Source organism: Chaetodon trifascialis, chromosome 22, assembly GCF_039877785.1.
Source record: "Chaetodon trifascialis isolate fChaTrf1 chromosome 22, fChaTrf1.hap1, whole genome shotgun sequence".
NCBI classification, from domain to species: Eukaryota; Metazoa; Chordata; class Actinopteri; order Chaetodontiformes; family Chaetodontidae; genus Chaetodon; species Chaetodon trifascialis.
In genome coordinates, this window is record NC_092077.1 from 8,315,113 (window position 1) to 8,334,534 (window position 19,422).

General features: G+C 43.1%; 1 protein-coding gene across 2 annotated transcripts in view; it reads left to right on the forward strand.

Moving 5' to 3' along the window:
- Positions 1 to 19,422, forward strand: part of tbc1d22a (TBC1 domain family, member 22a) — a 109,035-nt gene that overhangs the window by 9,521 nt on the left and 80,092 nt on the right. For both annotated transcript variants that reach the window (XM_070992450.1, XM_070992449.1), the window contains exons 6-7: positions 10,904 to 10,974; positions 18,525 to 18,653. In XM_070992450.1, coding sequence (XP_070848551.1) covers positions 10,904 to 10,974; positions 18,525 to 18,653 — 200 coding nt within the window. The remainder of the gene's footprint in view (positions 1 to 10,903; positions 10,975 to 18,524; positions 18,654 to 19,422) is intronic.

Sequence of the window (19,422 nt, forward strand, 5' to 3'; positions counted from 1 at the left end):
CCCCTTTGTGCCACTGCTTAACTTGCCACTTGTAGATTACTTTGAGGTACACACACAAGACGCATTGGCGAAGGTCCTAAAATGTAAATGCTGGATTTCATTAAGTTTGAATGGCCTTAGTCAGCACAGTGCGTCACCTCTATGTGTGATCCCCTTGAAAACTTTTTGAACTAAACAAGCGTCAGCGTTAGCCAATGGTCGTTGCAGCCTGCTCGGGCAGAGTGTATCCTGTACATCAGCAGAGTGTCTTGAGATGTCAGCCCCCATTAGGGCCTGCCAGGCATCACAAGCCGGCTGTCTAAATTTAGTTTAGTCTCTGCGCCATGATTAGATAGCCCAGAACGGGCGAGCCATGCTGCTGGCTGCTGGCAGCATGAAAGATGAACTTCATTCACGGGACATAATTAAGTGAAGGATTTGGGGAGGGGGGTGATGAGGGGTGATAGGGGAAGGGAGAGGGATAGGAGCAGATAAGATAAGATAAGATGAAACTTTAATGATCCCCATGGGGAAATTGGGTCATTGCGGCCACAAAGAATGGGATCTAGATGAGAATACAAAAAGAAAAAATTGCCACCACCGGAAGGAATTGAAGCCCACTGTAACAAAGTATTTCAGGCACAAAAGTAAATAATAATGTTTAGTCATAGTTCTGATCATTTTTAGAACATGGTGTAGAAAGTTGCTCTGTTCTGAAATAGTGATGTGATTGTTTTCACATCGAGCCTTTAATTATTCAGACATTAGCGTCTTGTTTTTGCAGTTTTCAGTTCAGGGGAAGATGACAAGATGGATTGAACTCCTTGTCCTCAAAGCAGAGGTCATTGTCCCCACACGCCATCTGTCACATATTTCTACTCATACCAATTCCCACACATACCAGTGGACACTGTTAGCAGGGATGACGCCCCCTCGTGTAAAAGAGAAACTCGACCGATTGTCCTTGAGCCTGGGCCGGGGTGGTGGAGGGGTGGGAATGATCCATGGGTTGGTTTCTCACTTGAATGGTGTAATTAATTGCAGAGGCAGCCATGTTTTTGGGCCAAGCCCCTCGACATGTCAGGGCTGCCAGTCTCTGGAGTCCACAGGTGTTTGTGTCTGTCTGACTATGTTGGTCAGTGTGTGAACTGAATGTGTGTGATTTGCCAAAATGATAGACTTTGCCCATAACTTAGCATTATAGTTTTCTCCACTTTTTGTTACAGCAGAGTTTGTCCTGTCAGAGGGTGTAGCAGAGTGTCAGTGTCTTCTTTTCTGAGTCTTCATCACGTAAAATCTGCCTAACATTCCTTCATGATCGTCTTTGCATTGGCAACTTTATCCTCCCCATCTCTCCCTTCCTCGCTCTCCATTGAGCCTTGTGACGGGTTGTGACAGCAGTCTGTTTAGCATGTAAGGTCTTGCCGAAGGTGATGACCCACACGCTTGTGTGAGAGTAGGGTGATTGATGTCAGGTTGATCTCTGCTAATTATTCCTGATGTCCTGAGGCGATCCTGTCTGTTGAGTGAGCCTGAACACAGCACCCACTCAACGCCCATTGAGAAGGGAGTTATTTCAGCTGAGAGTTTCACTTCTCGTTACCACAACTGCCTCTGTCACTGATTGGTCAAACTCGAACCTCTCTGAAACTACAACTTGTGTTCATTCACAATGGAGGGAAGTACTCTAGTAGCCATATCGGGGCATGAGGTAGACATTTCTCATTGTTAATTAATGTTACGAAGCAAGACTCATTTAAAAAAGGCAGAGAGAGAGAGCAGGTGAGCTGATAACATGAGCAAATGAGAAAGAGAGGGAGCTGTGTGACACAGCAGTAAATACAAAGAACAATAACAGTCGATGACTTTTTTACTGCATGTCAACAATGAGGAGAAGCAAGTTTTCTGACACATTTTCTGGAGTCTGTAATAGTTTTCAGCTACTGAACACAACTTATTATTTTTCTGCCAGCTCTCTCCAAAATTCAGAATGAGGTAGTGTTTGTGTAGGTGCTTGATTTTCTGTGTGTGTTTAGATGTGTTTGTCTCTGTCGAAATGTTTTCCTTCCCCCCAGACTGTGTGTAGTGTCGTGTACTTTCCCTAAGCCACTTGCTCTGTGATGGTCTGTAAGTCACAATGCCAGATTTCACAGACTTTCTGCATATCTTTTTCTTTTTAATCGATTTTAATACCAAGAGCTGGCATCTGACACCAAGCAGTTATTGCTGGATGGTAGAAATACTGCTGTTGCTATGGCAATGGTCCTTTTCCCCTCTTCTCCTTCCTGGCAATTTATCCTTACTCTATCCTTTACTTCCCCTTTTTCTTCAGTTCCTTTCCTTCTTTGTGCGTCTTTCTCTTCTTTTTTTTTTCTTCCTGTTTTCTGTTTGTTCTTTGTCTGGTCATTATAAGAGGCGGAGTTCACCTCACAAGTGTACTCCCACACAAACACGCTGAACATCTATGGACCAGTAACACAAGAACATACAAACACAAAGAAACTGTTAACCAACAATAAGAAAAGAGAAAATACAACAAATAACTGCCTATAAGAATACACACCCACACACACACACACACACACACGCTTCCTTTCATTACCTTGCTGCCTGTCGGTGTGTCTCTACCCTCTGTTGGGGGTGCTGCAGCTCTTTGTTACACCTCCACCACTCCAGTGCGCTTCTCCCCAACTGCCATCAACCTCACTGCAGCAACTGCGTTCAGGAGGCCTGCTGCTCTCTGCCACAGTTGCTCGCTCCGCACTCTGTAGTGTTACAATCCTGTTACACAGCAGCCACCATATGATAGGCTTACCATCAGCACTGTTTGCAAAGTTAATAGCCGCCATCAAAGTGGGAAGTGGCGATGTAATTCAATTTAACTCAGTCCTAATGCCTCGTTTGAAAGCACTGTCCATGTGTGACAATTTCAGAGGTGTGTGTCATAGGCTGGGGAAGCGCAGAAGAAGAGATAATACAGCATTAGACTGTCTGCATGGATAAATCTCCGGGAAACTTGGCAACTTCACAGTGAGAATGTTTCCATGTGAATCTCAATGGAAGGTTTCTCTTTTATTTGAGACCTCAATAACCCACAACCCAGAGAGAGAATAGAGGAAATGCACTGTAGGTTGTTTTCTGTTCAAGTGACCTATTCTTAGAAAATAGACACTGTGAGAAAAGCTAAATCTTGAAGTCACAGCATTTTGTTATTTCTCCTTTTTTTCCTGCTTGAAAACTGTGCTCCCCTGTGTTTTCCGAGCAGGGTAACCATACTAACAGTCAGTGGTGCATATGCATGTGTGCAAGCATGTTCATGTGTGTGTGCCCTGCATCCTAGCACATCCCCAGGCAAAACACCTGACTTAATAAGGTTGGCCCAACCACCAGCTGCCTCCTGTGTCGGGAGAGCCTCCCAGATTGTCTGCCTTAGTTTATTCATATGTTACACGGTGGTCTTCCATGTTAATTTTTCATTCTCTCTTTACTAAGAGAAGCTTGACTGGACTTACTGCAGCCGTTACAGTTCATAGTTCAAGATATATTGTGTCCACTGCCAACTGTTTAATCCTGCGACTCATTATCTCTATTTAGTAATTTACTAACTTTAATTGGAAAATTAAGCTTGGATTCCTCAGTGGCAGAGGTGGAGTCATTTTTGGTCAAGAATGTGCGACATTGTGGGTAACAGGTTTCAGACCCTCGTCTTGCAGCCCTCCCATTAGCATTAGCATTTTCACTACCAGTTGCACTGTGGTAGCTCATTATCCTGCACTGCACTGATTTCAATTTGGCATATCAACGAGTTGTTTTTTTAGAATAGCTGCAAAGCGTTCCTTCCCATATAACCATTACCTGGAAGAGGAAGAGAACTGAAATTTAAAATGTCCATGTATCCCCTCATAAAACTTTGTTAAATAAAAAAAAAAAAAAAAAAGTCACCAGGTCAGATGTTGTGGAACCTGTTTCATCTAAATCAGTTAAAGTGAAGATGAGCTTCAGGGAATGGACTATACAAACCCTTGTTATAGCACGCAAATGCACGCACACATCCTCTCACCTGAACGCTCGTCTATGTTCGGTGTCCTCTCCCAGCCATCTGGGCCATCCATCAGGCCTCCTGAGCAGGTATAATCCAGGGGGGAGTATCTTTTTACAAGAGTCCCATTAGTTTACGAGCCGTCTGCTCCCTGGCGCCATCACTTTGTCCTTTAGATGAGTTAGACCGTTCAGGACTCTCTCACAGCATTCAAGGTTTATAGGAGGGGAGCTTAACTTTTTAATACACTGTATGATAAAGGTGTCTGTCCTCATTGTACTGTTTTTCTGACCTCAGTGGCAAAATAGCGTTGCATGACACCAGGATAATACCTGCAACAAGGAATGGTATGCCTCCTTTTTACCACAGCAATATTACACCTTCATGGGTATTACACAGGTGGCCAGGACAACATTACATTGTAATAGTGTAGAAAGTACTTTTCCAGTAAAATTGATGTGAAGCAAGAGATAAAATTACTGATTGGTGTGCAACTTCGGTCCAAACCTTAAGTGCTGCAGCCTCGATTCTGGATTTGCTGAGGCAGCCCCCGCTGCAGAATACAAACCCCAGTTTTGGCAGGTGTGTGTGGTATTCACGTTTGTTAGTGTGTATCGCGCAGAACCTTGTGGTGTTTTGCCCCAGTGGTTGCGCTCCGTCTGAATGATGCCTGAATAGTGCATGGCTCCGGCCCGCCAAGCGTCTTCCCTCCTGCTCCCATCAGCTCCCTGCTCAGCCAGCACTGACTGACAGCACCTCATCGCTCCTCGCCGTCTTCTATTCTTCTTACTGGCCTTCGCACAGAACCATGCACACAGGCAGGTAGACTGACTGACAGACAGGTAGACGGGTAGACATGGAAGAAGCGCAGGCACACACACTCTCACATGCAGGCTTACAATCACGCATGCACTCTCATACTTACTGATGTGATTCCACCCCCCACAAACACAAACACAAGCACCTCATATTCCTTGGTAGCTTATAGTACAAGTCCTCACTTGGCCATTTAATCTCCATTGTTTCAGCCCACTCAGGAAGCAAACAGTCCTTTATGAAAGCGTGCCTGATGCTAGTAGTGGCACTTGACTCCTGGGTATCATCAGGATTACATAAATGAATACTTACATTGCTCAAAGTCCTGTTGTCATGTCAAGTACCCTCTGTTCCTTCCTCTGCCAGGAGTTTTGTCATCCTTTTTCCTGAATACATGAAACATGCTAGGAATTTATTTTTCACACTTGAAGACAAATTCACATCCACTGCAGCTCACTACAGCATTTCCTGGTCCCAACCTCACAAAGATTTGATCCCCTTCTTTGTTATATATGACAGTATATTATCTTTGAATTGTTTAAATCATGCAAGACAAATACATCACTTTGGGAAATTATAACAGGCAGTTTCCACTATTTTCTTCCATTTTATAGACAAAACAGTTCATTGATTAATTGAGAAAATAATCTGGAATGAAAAGAATCATTAGTTGCAGCCCCAATCCACAGTGTCCCCCAACGCTCTTCTGTAAAGCCATTTTTTTCAGCTTTTTAGCTGTTGTCTAAAAATGCACACACTGTTTGCTCCTCTCTTGTCTGAACTAGCTGCGGATACTTGACTCGTGGTTGTGGGCTCATGAGAAACAGTGTTTGCAAAGGCCTGCCAAAAAACACATATTGAATATTTGTTTCTGAAAATGTGTTGTGTAGCCAAAATATTAAAGAAACAGTCCTGTGAACCACGTGTAAGTGGTTCACATCCCCATGCAGGCTGAGAGAGTCTGGGCCAGAGAGATGAATAAGACTCATTCTCTCCTCCCTCAGCAAGTACACTACAGTACAGTTGAGCTGGCCTTTAACAAGGCACCCAACCCCAGCTGCTTCACTAGTGCTGCTGTCGGCAAAGGTGCATGAGTGACTGCACCGGAAAACTCCACGTTGTGTTCATTTGCCGTAACCTTCCCTCCTTTTGTGAGTTTTAATGTAAAACAGACATGATATTTAGATACATTTTGCCCTCTGAATGTTTTAAGAGTCATTGAGCATTCATTACCTCCGAGGGTCCCACATCAGAGCAGCTGTTGTGGGTGTTCAACAGAAGGTACATGGTGTCCTAATCGCCCCCTGTGGTCCCCAGCTTAACTCCAGCCAAGACAAAGTGCAACCCTGTAAGTTCATGCATAATGGAATACAGTAGACGCAGAGGAAAAGCTAGCAGCAGTTGCCCTTGAGTTGCACGTTGCTAATGTTACAAGTGTTTTCATGCCAGCGAAGAATACAGCTTCCTCCAGGGTTAAGACTGTCTCTCCAGACCGATCCCCCTGAGGTCGGTTCCTGCCAGCATGATAAACACCCACAATACTGATCACACTAATTCCAATGCATGTATATAATAATGTGGTATTTTATTGGTCCCAAAAGGGAAATTCTATTTTCGCTTGCCCATGCTTGCACTTCTAAATGTATACTTTGAAATGATTGCCTGTGGGGTGAATTGAGTCTAAATTGAGTTTTCGCTTTAATGAGTTTCCTCTGCATTTTTTCCATTTTTTTTTTGTAAAGACCTGTGAAAGGAATGTCTTCACAATTTCATTTAGTGTTTTTTTTTTTTTGTACAGATCACAATGTATAGAGCAGAGTGACACATTTCCCAGCTAAAAATGGCTTGTTTGCATTGTTAACTTTGTTCACTGAAACTGACGGGGACAGCTAGTCCCTCGTCGCCTCCGGGACAGTCGCCGAAACTTTTTTGCCCACATTGTGACAAGTGCCTGCTGAGCAAAAACAACAGATTAATTTTCAAAATGTCATGAAATGCCTTTAATTTATTCCAGTGGAGCTGGGGCTTGGCTGTCTCATTCATAATGCACAAGAGATGCCCTAGAGAGTCAGATGTGTTTTCTGAGAGATGAGCTAGCCGCTCACTAATGAAACGACATCTGCAATTTAGCCTGTACGTCAACTATGCTCATGTCGTCCTCTCTGTCTCTGGTGATTGTGGGAAATGGAGTTTTATATCTCAGGAATTGGAGTATGGCTCTATAGAAAGTATTTAGGAAATAAGGGCTTTGACACATTTCCAAGAGTGTATTTCCATCACAGATAAGTTATGGATTACATATTTCCGACTGCAGCTCTCGTGTTAAAGCAGCATTTTAGCCCACTAATTAAAATGGGTGAAAATGTAAGAATATGGTGAAAAAAGTCAAATTTACCATTGTCCATTTGTGTACTGCGCCAGTGCAAGTGTATCAGTACTCTGACAGTCTAGCTGTGGGTCTATAAGTCATCTGGGCTCACGTTGGGGTAACTGTGATTTGGATTCTGCAGTGGTCCGGCTCTCTGCTGGAGAGTGTTTAGGAGACGAGGAGTAGAGGCTGTGTCTGCGGTTTTCTGCATGTGATGTATCTGCTTGTTCTGCTGGCCACATGGTGCCAAGTAAATATTTGCCCCTTGCCCTTGCCACGCACTTATACATACCCAACCCACACACAACCACCACAATAGAAGCTTCTTCAGCGCACGCAGTCTTTCTTCACCTGCAATGCAAGTATTTGACCGGAAGGGACACAGCTTTCTGGAGATCACTGCAGCATCAGGATGTAAAGACCATTAGCTAACTTGTGCCGCATGTCCCTTCACCCCTCCTCTCTGTAACCCCCTATGGTGAGATTAATGCCAGGTGGGGGAAATATAACATAGTTTAATTAAGCCCGAGTCCGCAAGATTCATGGACTCATTTCTTTGTCTGACAGTGCAAATGAAGGTTCAAAGGGTGCAAGGCAAGAGGAGAGAAACCATTGACTAGCTGTTAAGAGCATAATGAATGTAGAGGTGCACATAGGATAAGGATTCCACCATTTAAGGCTTGGACTTGAAAACTACTTCTGCGTAACTTCACAGTGGCGGTCCCTCTCTGCATGCGTAAAAGGTGGACGTCATTCCGAGAAACGTAATGCATGCGTTCAAACTGACGAGCATAAACACACACAGGTACTGCCGGCAGAGATTCAAAGATGTAAAGGCTACAGAGGTCTGGCAAACTCCACGCCACCAGATTTCTTGAGGCGACACTTGAGGCAATTCATTAGACTTCACAAAGCTCCCTCTGGAGATGCAAAAGGGTTTTATAGAACTTTTTTCCCATATGCTGTAGACCTGTAAACAGACTGATTTGGTGGTTTTCCCCTTTTAGTGTCAAAGTGAATATTGGCATGTACATTACAAGCACAGTGCGAACTATATCTGAAAGCCTTCCCATGGCTGTACACACTATAACTCGATAGCAGTACGCACACACTTCCAAACATTACCTTTCACTTGTTGTAGTCCTGAAGAGAGAGAAGGGAAGGAACAAAGACGCACAGCAAATCCATGGAAAAACCTGCAGCACCGATGCAACTTTTATGGTCTGTGTCATGTGTGAGGGAGTTTCTTTTTATCTATCTTTTTAGATACGGCTTGCTACTGCACAGGTAACCTTGGTGTAATCGAAACCTTCCCACACCGTGAGGCTCTGACTCTTTTGAAACCAGCAGAGCCGTGCCGTGTGCTAGATCACTGCATTGAATTTCTATATAATTAAAGTCACTGGGGACAAGGTAAGGGAGAAATTTTAAGTGGAAGATGCACAAGAACTGTAGTGAATAAATAGCTGCTCCCATCAGCTGAACAAGCTCTAATGCGTTTCACTCAATTTAGCCAATGGACTTAGCCCATTGCTGTTTAGCTGATTGCTATTTCCTATTCTCCTATCTGTCACTGACTCCACATTTGCATTTGCCTTGAAGAACAGGCAAGGCAGAGTCATTTGGCAGCGCTAATCAATATCGTTCACTCTGTACGAAGGCCTTATCAATTTCAGCCAGTGCCTTGAATAAGAGCGGAGGAAGACTTTGGCTTGTTCATGAGGTACATTTGTTCCCTTTTCCCTCAGAAAAGTATGTTCAGGCGGTGCCATTTCATTTGCACGGAAATCAATTTCCCCCTCTTCCCTTCACTCTTGGAACGCAGGTAAAACAGTGGCAGTGCAATTACAAGTGAAGAGATTTCCATTGCATTTTTATGTTTGTCTCGGTTCGGCTGTGGCATCTCGTCTTGTTGAATGCTAATGGTGGTGGTGGTGGTGGTGGGGGGGTTTGCAGACTTGCAGGGCCCGGGCAGCGGGAGACCTATCTGTGAATAACGGATGAGTTAATGTGAGCGAGAACTCATCCAGGAACCTCCCACTTCTTGAGAAACATTGCTAAAAAACGCACACGTCATATCTCGAACACCCCGAGGTGCCTCATCCTGGTAGACGAGGTCACTCAGTGATGTCGCCTCCCTCTCTTAACGGTTATTTAAGTGAAGAATATGTTGTGAGGAATACTTTGTGTCATGGATTATCCTAAAAGAATTCAACAGCTTCAACGTCCTGGGTATCTGGACATAATCTAACATAATCTGGCTCGACTATTAGTTCATAACCCAAAATATGGCTCAGTGTGGGTGAACTGGATGGAGATACTTTGGCATGAGTGAGTAAGTGTAACAGAAAAAAGCTTTATCTCTACTTGGGAACATGATCTCTTTTTGGTGCAGGGATATTATATCTTATACCTGTTACTGTAGTCCAGTTATTATGTTTAATTCACCGGAAATAGGATGAAATGGAAGACACAGGTTGCCAAATACCATAAGCAATTTTTCTCTTGAGTCACTGGTGATGCTTACACCCACCCATCCTCTATTACTATCTGTGTGTGTGTGTTATAGAGAGAGAGGGATATGGGCCTGAATAATGTGTAGCACCTAACATTAAGCTAGATTTTCTGGGTCTTCATGGACCCAAAGGGAACTACTCTCCGCCAATTTAAAAGTTCAATTTGCACCTTTCCATCAGATTTATTTTACATTATAGCCTCCTGGTGCTCCCACCCGGCCACAGGAGAGCGTAGTTAATAATCCACTTCTAACCCATCAGATAATTTCGGTGAAGGAAAAGAGAGACAGGAAGGGAAGTTTGGACGGTAAGGACATGGTTGGTTGGCTAGTTGGGAGATTGATTGATTGAATGGTGGCCAGGAATGACTTGCTAATCCAATTGTGGTTTGAAAACAGTTTTTTATTGGGATGAATTTGTGCCACAGATGCAAATGTTCACAGCTGCAGGCTGGGAAATACACATGAATCAAGGTGGAAGGTGGAGAAAGAGATTTTTGTTTGAAGAGACAGAAACAGAAGTTTTTCCCCTTCCTTCTTAGTATGTCTTCGGCTGATCATTGCGTCATTTTTTATCTGAGATCAGAAATCTTCAATACAAGGGAGAGGAATGGAGCCTGACAGATGATGGATTTTGAGGCTGATGCCAATATCGATGTTTGAAATCAAAATCCCAAATTCTCTGTGCAGATATATAATGCAGACCGGTGCTCGTTAAGCACCAGGCAACGAAAGAAGAATCAAAAATCTGCGAGGAAATAAACATTTTCTGCAAGGAAGTATCTCTATGTCATATATTATAGTTAGAATATTAGTTACGCTGGTCCAGAGTGTGCAGCAATTACCTTTTTCAGTTTAAATAATCTAATAACAGCATGTTGGCCAACATTCATTTTTCAATTTAAATGCAAAATAAACAACAAGGATTCCTTAAACTTTGTAGTACAAGAAGTGTTACTGACATATTTATTGAACAGGACGCCATGTTGTCGCAGAAAGATAAACTTTTCAACAATCAGTTTTTTTTTTATGCCCATATGGATACATCTGATAATGTAATATCAGCAGATATTATCATCCTGCTGTTAATCAATTGGGCTCTAGAGGGAAATCAAAGTCTCTGTGCAAAAAGCCTCAGTGGTGAATCATATAATGACCCTCTGGCGTTGTTGTCGTTGTTTTACAGAGGAGCTACGGAAACTCAGCTGGTCTGGAATCCCACGGCAGGTCCGACCGATCACATGGAAACTCCTTTCAGTAAGTCCGCAGATTATACACACACACACACACATGCTTTACACATAAACTGTGTATTCAGACACCAGCAGACACATTGAAATAAACACTAATTTGTGTAAAACATAAAAACACTTGCATTCAGAGACAGAAATCTTTGTAACCTCATACATAAACCTAAAAGTGAGAACACAGATTCATCAAATGCACACACAGACACGCACCCACGCAGATAAAGCCACACAAATAATACGCATCACAGAGGATCTTCAGCGCACATGCACACAAACGGACAAAAAGTTGCTGTCATGTTTCTCTCCCAGCCCTCTCCCTTTTTTGATTTATGAAGACTGGTAACAGTCCTGGCCCCCCCCTCCCCCCAAACTTCAATCGGGAAAATGAATTGCGAGGCACAAATAATTAATTCATGAGACGCGCGGTGTGTTTACTCATTAAGCCATTGTTGTGGTGTACAGCTCCGAGTCTGCAGAGAGAAGACTGGCTTTTTGAGCGCCGTGACTCTCCCATTAATTACTGCACAATAGTTAATGTGCCGCAGAAAAGATGTCATTAAAGGTGTGTGCGTGCTTATGTGTGCGCCTGTTTATGTTTTTTGGTGGTGGGAGGTTACCAACTGGGCGCTTTAACCATTAACGGCTGCTTTGTTTGGTACTCTGCTGAAGTGACGGCTCATAATGCCGTATGAAGTTGCAAAAGCATTGACTGCAGTGTAGGCAGCCAGGCACGGGGGAGGAGAGGGGCCTGAGCACTTCAGCTGTTTGTGTGTGTGTTTTAGCTAATGTACCACAGATAACACCCCATTAACGGTTTATTCCCGTTTGGGTTGTTCGATTTTGGATGTTTGTCGTAGAGTATATACATTAAATGTGCAGGTGTGCATGGGGATCAATTGTGTGCGCTCGTGTATACCTACAGTACATGTTTACTGTGGTCTGTATAAATGATGGATGAACCACCTCAAGGAGCATGACGGAACGAAACCAGATACAAAAATAAAGGTAAAGAAAACAAAAAGATGAAGAAATCAGGAGAAAAAGAAAGAGAAGACCGAAGTTCTTCCTCCCCTGTTTTGCAGCATTTAGCGTAAAGGAATAGTTGGACATTTTGGGAAACGCAGCTTTAGAGCTTTAGAAGTGTTGGTAGTTGGATTTTGGAACTTTGGAGACGCTAGGCTAGCTGTTTCCCCATGCTTACAATCTCTATGCTAAGCTAAGATCATCACAGGAGCCCCACAAGCCTCTTCGGCAGTAATCTGCTTGCCTGTTGTCCAAGCGGATGCTCAGTCATCTTTTTTGTTAACACAGCCGTACACGGCTTCACTGTCGCACCCTCGCCCTTCTTGAAGCCGTAATGCCACGAAGGCTTGAAGCCCGGAGGCTCCTAAAGCGCTAGTTTGTTTCTTCAGTTCAGGAGATGGTCTGTTTATTTGAATTGCAACTTTCAGTCTGTTTTGTTTAAAACCAAGCTGATGCTTTCCTCTCCAACGTGGTCAACACAAGACTGGACTGGACGTGATCTGAACAAGCTGAAATGCAGTATAATGGAGTACCGCTCATCAAATTCAGAATAAGCATATATTTACAAAAATTAATGACGCTGATGAGCTAAAAGATTAAACAAATATATTGTCTTTGTACTTTTCTCAATTGAATATGTGTCAGAAAAGGATTATCGTACCAGGTTATCACATTCTGTTTTATTTATGTTTTACACAGCTTCCAGTCTTTTTTGGAATCGGGGTTGTAAACATATAGGGGCTGTTTTGACCGCGCAGACTTCAGATCCATATCTGAAGTTATCTCAGCCCCACCTCGCAGGATTTCCAATAGATTTCTAGATCTCTGAGCCTCATGCGGCGTGAATTATCCCAGGGTTAAATCCAAGGTTTGGATTAAAGCGAAAAGTGGGCAGAGTGTCAACAGCACTCGTATCTTCTGAAGTGTCCAAACACTTGACTGCCTTCTCTGTCCTGTCTGTGGTATGATCCAGTGGAGAAATAGATAGGAGGGATCAGACTCAAAAAAAAAAAAAGCCTATTCTCATGTCTGGAACGCACACACACACACTCACACACACATTCAGACTCACAGAGCCCTTGCTGTATTCCATAAACTTGGCAGAGGCACCTAATAAAACTTCACTCCAGTGGTGTCCCTTGTGCCCTTCTGCTCACCAGCGTGGACCGACTTATTTGATTTTTCTCTCCCCTCCAGCAGGCGTGCTTGAGCAGCCTTCTTCTTTACCTGACAAAGACGGGAAACAAGTTTTCCCTTTTGAGGTTAGGGCTCAGTAATGCTCCCCCATTGGCCCACGTTCACCACCGCATCACAGAAATTGTCCACAACTGTCTCTGCTGTTATTAGCCAGTGTGGAAATTAAAAAGTAAAAAAAAAGAGTGAAAGAAACCAGGCTGAGATGGAGAGAGAACGATTTTTTTATCCTTACTGGATAGCTCCCTCTACCTTCATTCAGTATTTGAGTAAGATGCTCTACAGGTTGCCCCTGGCCACAAAAACACATCCGGTTGAACTTCTTATAATTTCAGAAATAATACCATCTTATTTCATTTTTTTTTTTTAAAGAGCACTTTGTGTCCGAGCCTGAAGGAGAAAGGAGAAATTAAATGACTTTTCTGCTTTGTGGAAGAATGTCAGCCTTTGGCAATATGTACATTTGCTAATGGAGTGTGGCTGTTAAATGTGAAGTAGTGGGAGAGGAGAAAACTAACTGGCTGTGGAAATATTGATAAGGCCAAAGGGTTATATGAGATGTATCAGGAAGCAGTGGCAGCAGGGACAGATTTAGAGATTATTGTGTTTTACTGCTACCTTACAACAGTGCACATAATTACATTGCCTGAGACTAAATAACTGTTTTTTATATAAATGCACGGGGCAGGTTTATGGTTAGAGGCATCTCACTCCTCAGCTTGAACACTCTGCTCCTTTTCAGTTTGTGCACCTTGACAGCAGTTCATGAGAAGTTCAGGTGTCACCTCTCAATATTAACTTTCAGACCTGATTCTGAAATTGCTTTTTGTAAACAGACCTGAGACCAGGATCCGAAAGACGCAGCCTGTTTCTTTGCAAATCTTTGGTTTGAACCATGTGAGGAAATCTCTCACCAGGTCATCCTTGATAGTGAAGATGAGTGAAAAGCAGAACTGCAGCGCCAACTGCACAGTTCCTCCTCTGGATTACACTACAGCTCTCCAAGATTTTGACTGCAAAACCTTCTGTAAATTGCATGCTGAGTGTCCATGTAAACACACTCACTGTTAACAGTTTGTGAATTTGAATACATCCTGTATCTTCAAATCTGTTGAGCTTGTACTGAGGTCAGCTTTTAACGGCTAAAACAAGTAGTGAATTACAAAACCTGGAGAGGTCGTTGATATTCAAAGTCTGTAGCTGCAAGAAATATGACATGAAAACAAAAGAGATTAAAAATGGATCAGGGAAACATGGATTTTGCATCCATAAGTTTTCCTGTTATTTATTTTTAACTGCATAGACTTTTGAACAGATGATATGCATTGAATTAGGTACCAGAGAAAGCATTTCAAGTAGTTTAGGTTTTAAATAAACAAATAAATTCCATTTTTTCATAAAGGATAAAGAGAAAATGGTCGATTGAGAGTGTAAAATGTCCCCCATGGTGCCAACACAAACTCTTCTACACCTGATTGGATGAATGGGTCTCTTACCTGTCTTTTCCCGCTTAGTGTAGAAAACCACAGATGCAGCATGGAAGTGCATTCTGAATGAATTAGAGGTAAGAAATAAGTCATGCAGCTGCAAAATTATGCTTCACTATATCTCTGCAAAGTTTTAATAGTTGCAGTTGAGAGGCGGTGAGTCACGGCATGAAATTGATTCTCATGTGGATCGGCTCAAATCATTTAGAGAAACTCCGCTGCTGACCGGATTTAAGAGTAAGAATGGACACGTAGCGACAAGAGCACTGCAAAAATAAGTTGTGTCGGCCCAACTTTTGCTGCGCCCGTAGTGGGACAGTTTGTTTCCAGTCTGCTTCCAGGATAATGTTCGCCTGCTAAGTAGAAATCAATTTAGATTGCAAAAAGACTGACTAGAAAAAAAGAAATCATTTAAATTCCCCAAATGGATTCCCCAAGCATATTTCCCCTGTTTTTCACAGAGAGCTTACTAAAGTGGAGGATCCATTAGAGGGATGGAGGGATCGAGGCGTAGATTGATGCGAGGAAGAATGCAGAGATGAGGGTGGTGTGGACTGATTAACAGGCAGGAGGAGGCGCGGTGCCGCCACATTTTGTACTACTGGCAGGTCACGGAGAGCTGTCATGCATTTATTCTTCACTCTCAGTCTTACATCTCTCAGCTTTTTTTTTCTTCCCACTGTCTTCACTCACCCCTTTTAACCAGCAGACCACAAATGAAATGAGAATTAGTCACTCAGTTTCAAGCATAAGTACACTTAGATCCTGGGCACTTAATGCACTTTTCTGCAGGATGTACTGAGTTACTTCAGTTCTTTATTTTCAAAACAGCAGCTTTGTGCTAGCTGCATACCATTCCTTCTAACTAGTTACTCTTAAAAACATGCACGTTAGTGTAAAACCAATGCCTGTTATTTTTGCACAGTTTATAGCCTTCGTAATCTGAGAAACCACAGACCTATAACATCCTGTCATTAGTAATAAAGAGTAGCAATAAAATCAAATCACAGTGTAGCGTGTGACACAGTTTGTCTCCTCTTTATAGTCAACTCCCTGTTTGTGTGTGTGTGGTCCCGTCCTATCGAGCAGTTATGCAGCTGCAGAGTGATTGACCTCCGCTAAGCTATCCATTAACCTTCAACACACACATGCTCTCCCCTCTCTCATTTGGCAGAGTGCATGTAACATCGGAGCCCGCCGTTTTGTGGCTGGCCTGTTGTGGTTCGTGTGCGCGCGCTCGCCCGTGCGTTGTTCGCGTTTGCGGCGTGGCAAGAGAGCGACTGTGAAAGAGTCCCAGTAACTGAAATGAGCAGATAAAGAGAATGGAGAAGTAGTTTGTATGAAGGTGCTGTAGAGGGTGGAAAAGACTGACAGGGAATGTGAAATGTGATGTGTGTTTTTATGTCATACTGTGCACATATGAGTGTGGAACCACTGTGTTTGGAGCAAGGATGTGTATTTTTTCACAATATGTTTGTATGCATTGACTAAGCGTATGTATGTGTTTGTGTGTCTGGATGCAAAGCTGTCGTTGTGTGCAACAAATAAGCCTCTAGTCTCTCCAAAAAGAGAAACTTTCTGTTGCAGCTCTTATTGATTTTTCCTCTCGACAGTTGCTCAAAATTGATACTTGTGTGTGTGTGTGTTTCTGAAGGCTTGCTGGTGTGTTACCAAAAAGTGGCAGCCTGTTTCCAAAAAACAACAAACAGAGTCGTAACAAAGATGCACCTAGATGACACACACACACACACACACACACACACACACACACACACACACACACACACACACACACACACACACACACACACACACACACACAGTCCATATCAGCCTTTTAAGGCCTGTTATGTTTTTCCAGTCAAGCTTGATGTGCAGACTGTCTGTGTTGGTGCAGTAGATGAGTCTAGTTTGATGGCGATTCCACTAAAGCCAGTCCAAAACACAATTGCTCTCAGATGTGACTGAACGGCAGCCAAACTGCGTTCTCAGAAAAATTGAAAGTGATGAAAAATAAATGTAAGAGACAGACAGACTGATGAATAGAGCATTGGTCTATGACAGCTTCTGTCTCGTACTAAAACAAGACGTTTAGTCTTTACCTTTGGCTCTTTCAGCCACATATCGAGGGTCCTGTGATTTCAGCTGGGCAGAAAACAGACGGAATCACAGAATTTGATTTAGAAAAAAAAAATGGGATCAACTGGAAAATATGTAATTTTGCAAAAATTGCTGAAATGTTCTTGCAATTTATAAAAAAAATCTAGGTTTTCACTGTCATTTTAAGCTTTTTTTCCCCCACCCAACAGACATGGCCAAAACTTGTTCCAGTCCTGTAGCACACACACACACACACACACACACACACACACACACACACACACACACACACACACACACACACACACACACACACACACACACAGAGTCATGTTGAAGAGGTCCTCTGATAGAGGCATATATTGAATATTTTCTTACTGTTATTCATCCACCACAGGATTACACACTTTATGATGACGGTACCTGCATACAATTGTAAAACATAGAATTCAGAGAATTTCAGAGGTCCTTACATATCAAGGTCCTCTCATCACGTGACCCCAGTATGGTACTTGGCCTATCATTCCAGGTCAGATGTTCAGGCCTGCAGCTCAACAGACCTTGAAACGTAGTGCGGAAGTGAACAAAGTCAGGCAGCAGTAGTTTGATGACCTGTGCTAGGAACCTTTGCTTAAACCTCGACGCGCCAGCACTTTTCATCATGCAGCTTTGAGTCCCTCAAAAGCTGGACATTCCTTTTTTTGGCACGGCCACCTCCAGTTAGCCCCCCCACAGCCTGCCTTCTGGACCCCGCGGGGTTGGTCACCCTATTGTTTCTCCCTGCAATCTCTCTGAGGCCTTGATTTTGGACCCTTGGGTGATGTCAAACATTTACAGCTAACAGTCACTTTAAGTTCTGTTTTGAAAATTTCAAGTTTGTGAATATTTCAGGGGCCCTGGTCCCATCTCTCGCTTTTAGTAGACTTTAGATTTGCTGCTCAGTTTGGAGTTGACTTTCTCCTCATTGCGTAAGCCTGGCCGCACAAGGAGGATACACACTTTCAAATGTACTCACACAAACTGTCTGACAAACACATTCCCAGAAGTGTGCGCACACACACGTATACAGACACACTCACATTCAGAGACATAGGTACCCCCCCGCAGAGGAAGAAAGCATTTGGTCAAGCAGCAGAAAGTTTTCTTTGCAAAGTGAAGTGTGTCATTTGCAGACTGTGTGATCCCAGGTGTGCGATTGAATTTGGCTAAGAACTGAAAGCAAGTCAAGGCTTTAGAGTTTAAAAATAAAGGCTCATTAAATAGTATATGGTACTGACAGACAAATAAATATGGGAGAGAATATAACATGAAACCCACGCAGTTTCAGGTAGTGAAAAGAAAGTTTTGCTGAAAGTCTACAAAGCTGAATTAATGAGTCCCATGTGGAACCGACAAGTGTGTGTGTTACAAATAGACAGGTGTTTTAGTTTGGAAACTGTTGTCACTAACATTTTATGGGCCTGCACTTGTATCAGTACAGTCTACAATAGCTTGTATAGCTTGAGGTATAGCTTGTTAAGTGGTGATCTGTAGAGGTGCTGCTGGTTCCCCTTGCTCCCAGTCTTTTAGCTTAGCTGAGCTGACAGGCTTTTGACTGTTAGCTACTGGCTTAGCTTGCTTAGCTACTGGTCGGAGTGTATAGACATGAAAGTGGTAAGTGGATAAATACTGCATGTTAGGCAACATGATGTAAAAGATGGCATGTACGAATAAAATATTTCTTTTTTCCTGTCTCTCTCTCGCCCTGTCTTAGGGTTACCTACCAGCTAATGCGGAGAGGAGAGACAGCGTCCTACAGAGGAAGAGACAAGAATATTTTGGCTTTATCCAGCAATACTATGACTCCCGCAATGATGAGCACCATCAGGACACATACAGACAGGTATATGCACATACACTCAAGCTCACGCACACTGATGTTTCCGGCTTACTCATTGTGCTTTTTATCATTCCTTCTGCATCTGCCTTTTTTTCACACGTATGAATCCCACACTTGAAGGACAGAATGAAATAAGAATGACAAAAGGTTCCTGTTCCAATTACAGGAACAGTTTCTTGTCACAAATGTATTCCCTCAGGATAAAGCTACGACACAAGGCTGTTAATGTTTATATTTGTGTGCGTCTGTCTGAGCGAGAGTGTGTGCTTTGACAGGATTCGGCCCCGCAGACAGGATTACTGGAACCAGTTCCATGCTTTTTTTTTTTTTCCCTCTCTGTCCCTTTCTCCTTCTCCCACATGTCCTCGTAGGACAGTTATGTGTCTGTCTGTGTTGTCATGGAGGGAGTTTGGTTGAGCTGTGTTCACAGAGTAGAGACAACCAGCCCCAAGCTTCAGAGAGCTGCTTAAATGAACACTTTTCTTTGACTTTTAAATAACGTTCACTCTCTCTCTCTCTCTCTCTCTCTCTCTCTCTCTCTCTCTCTCTCTCTCTCTCTCTGTGTCTCTGTCTCTGTTTACCAGCCTCTCTCCCCCCACATATTCTTTCATTTTAACACTCGACTACATCCCATTCATTTCAGGCCGATAAGAAACATCAAAGTGGGCTGTCGATAGCAAAAACACACATTTCTCATATCCTGTCCAATTTCCCATTGATCTCCTCTGCACCGTGCCAGAAAGCTGGCGTACTTTGTTTTGATGATTGTTTG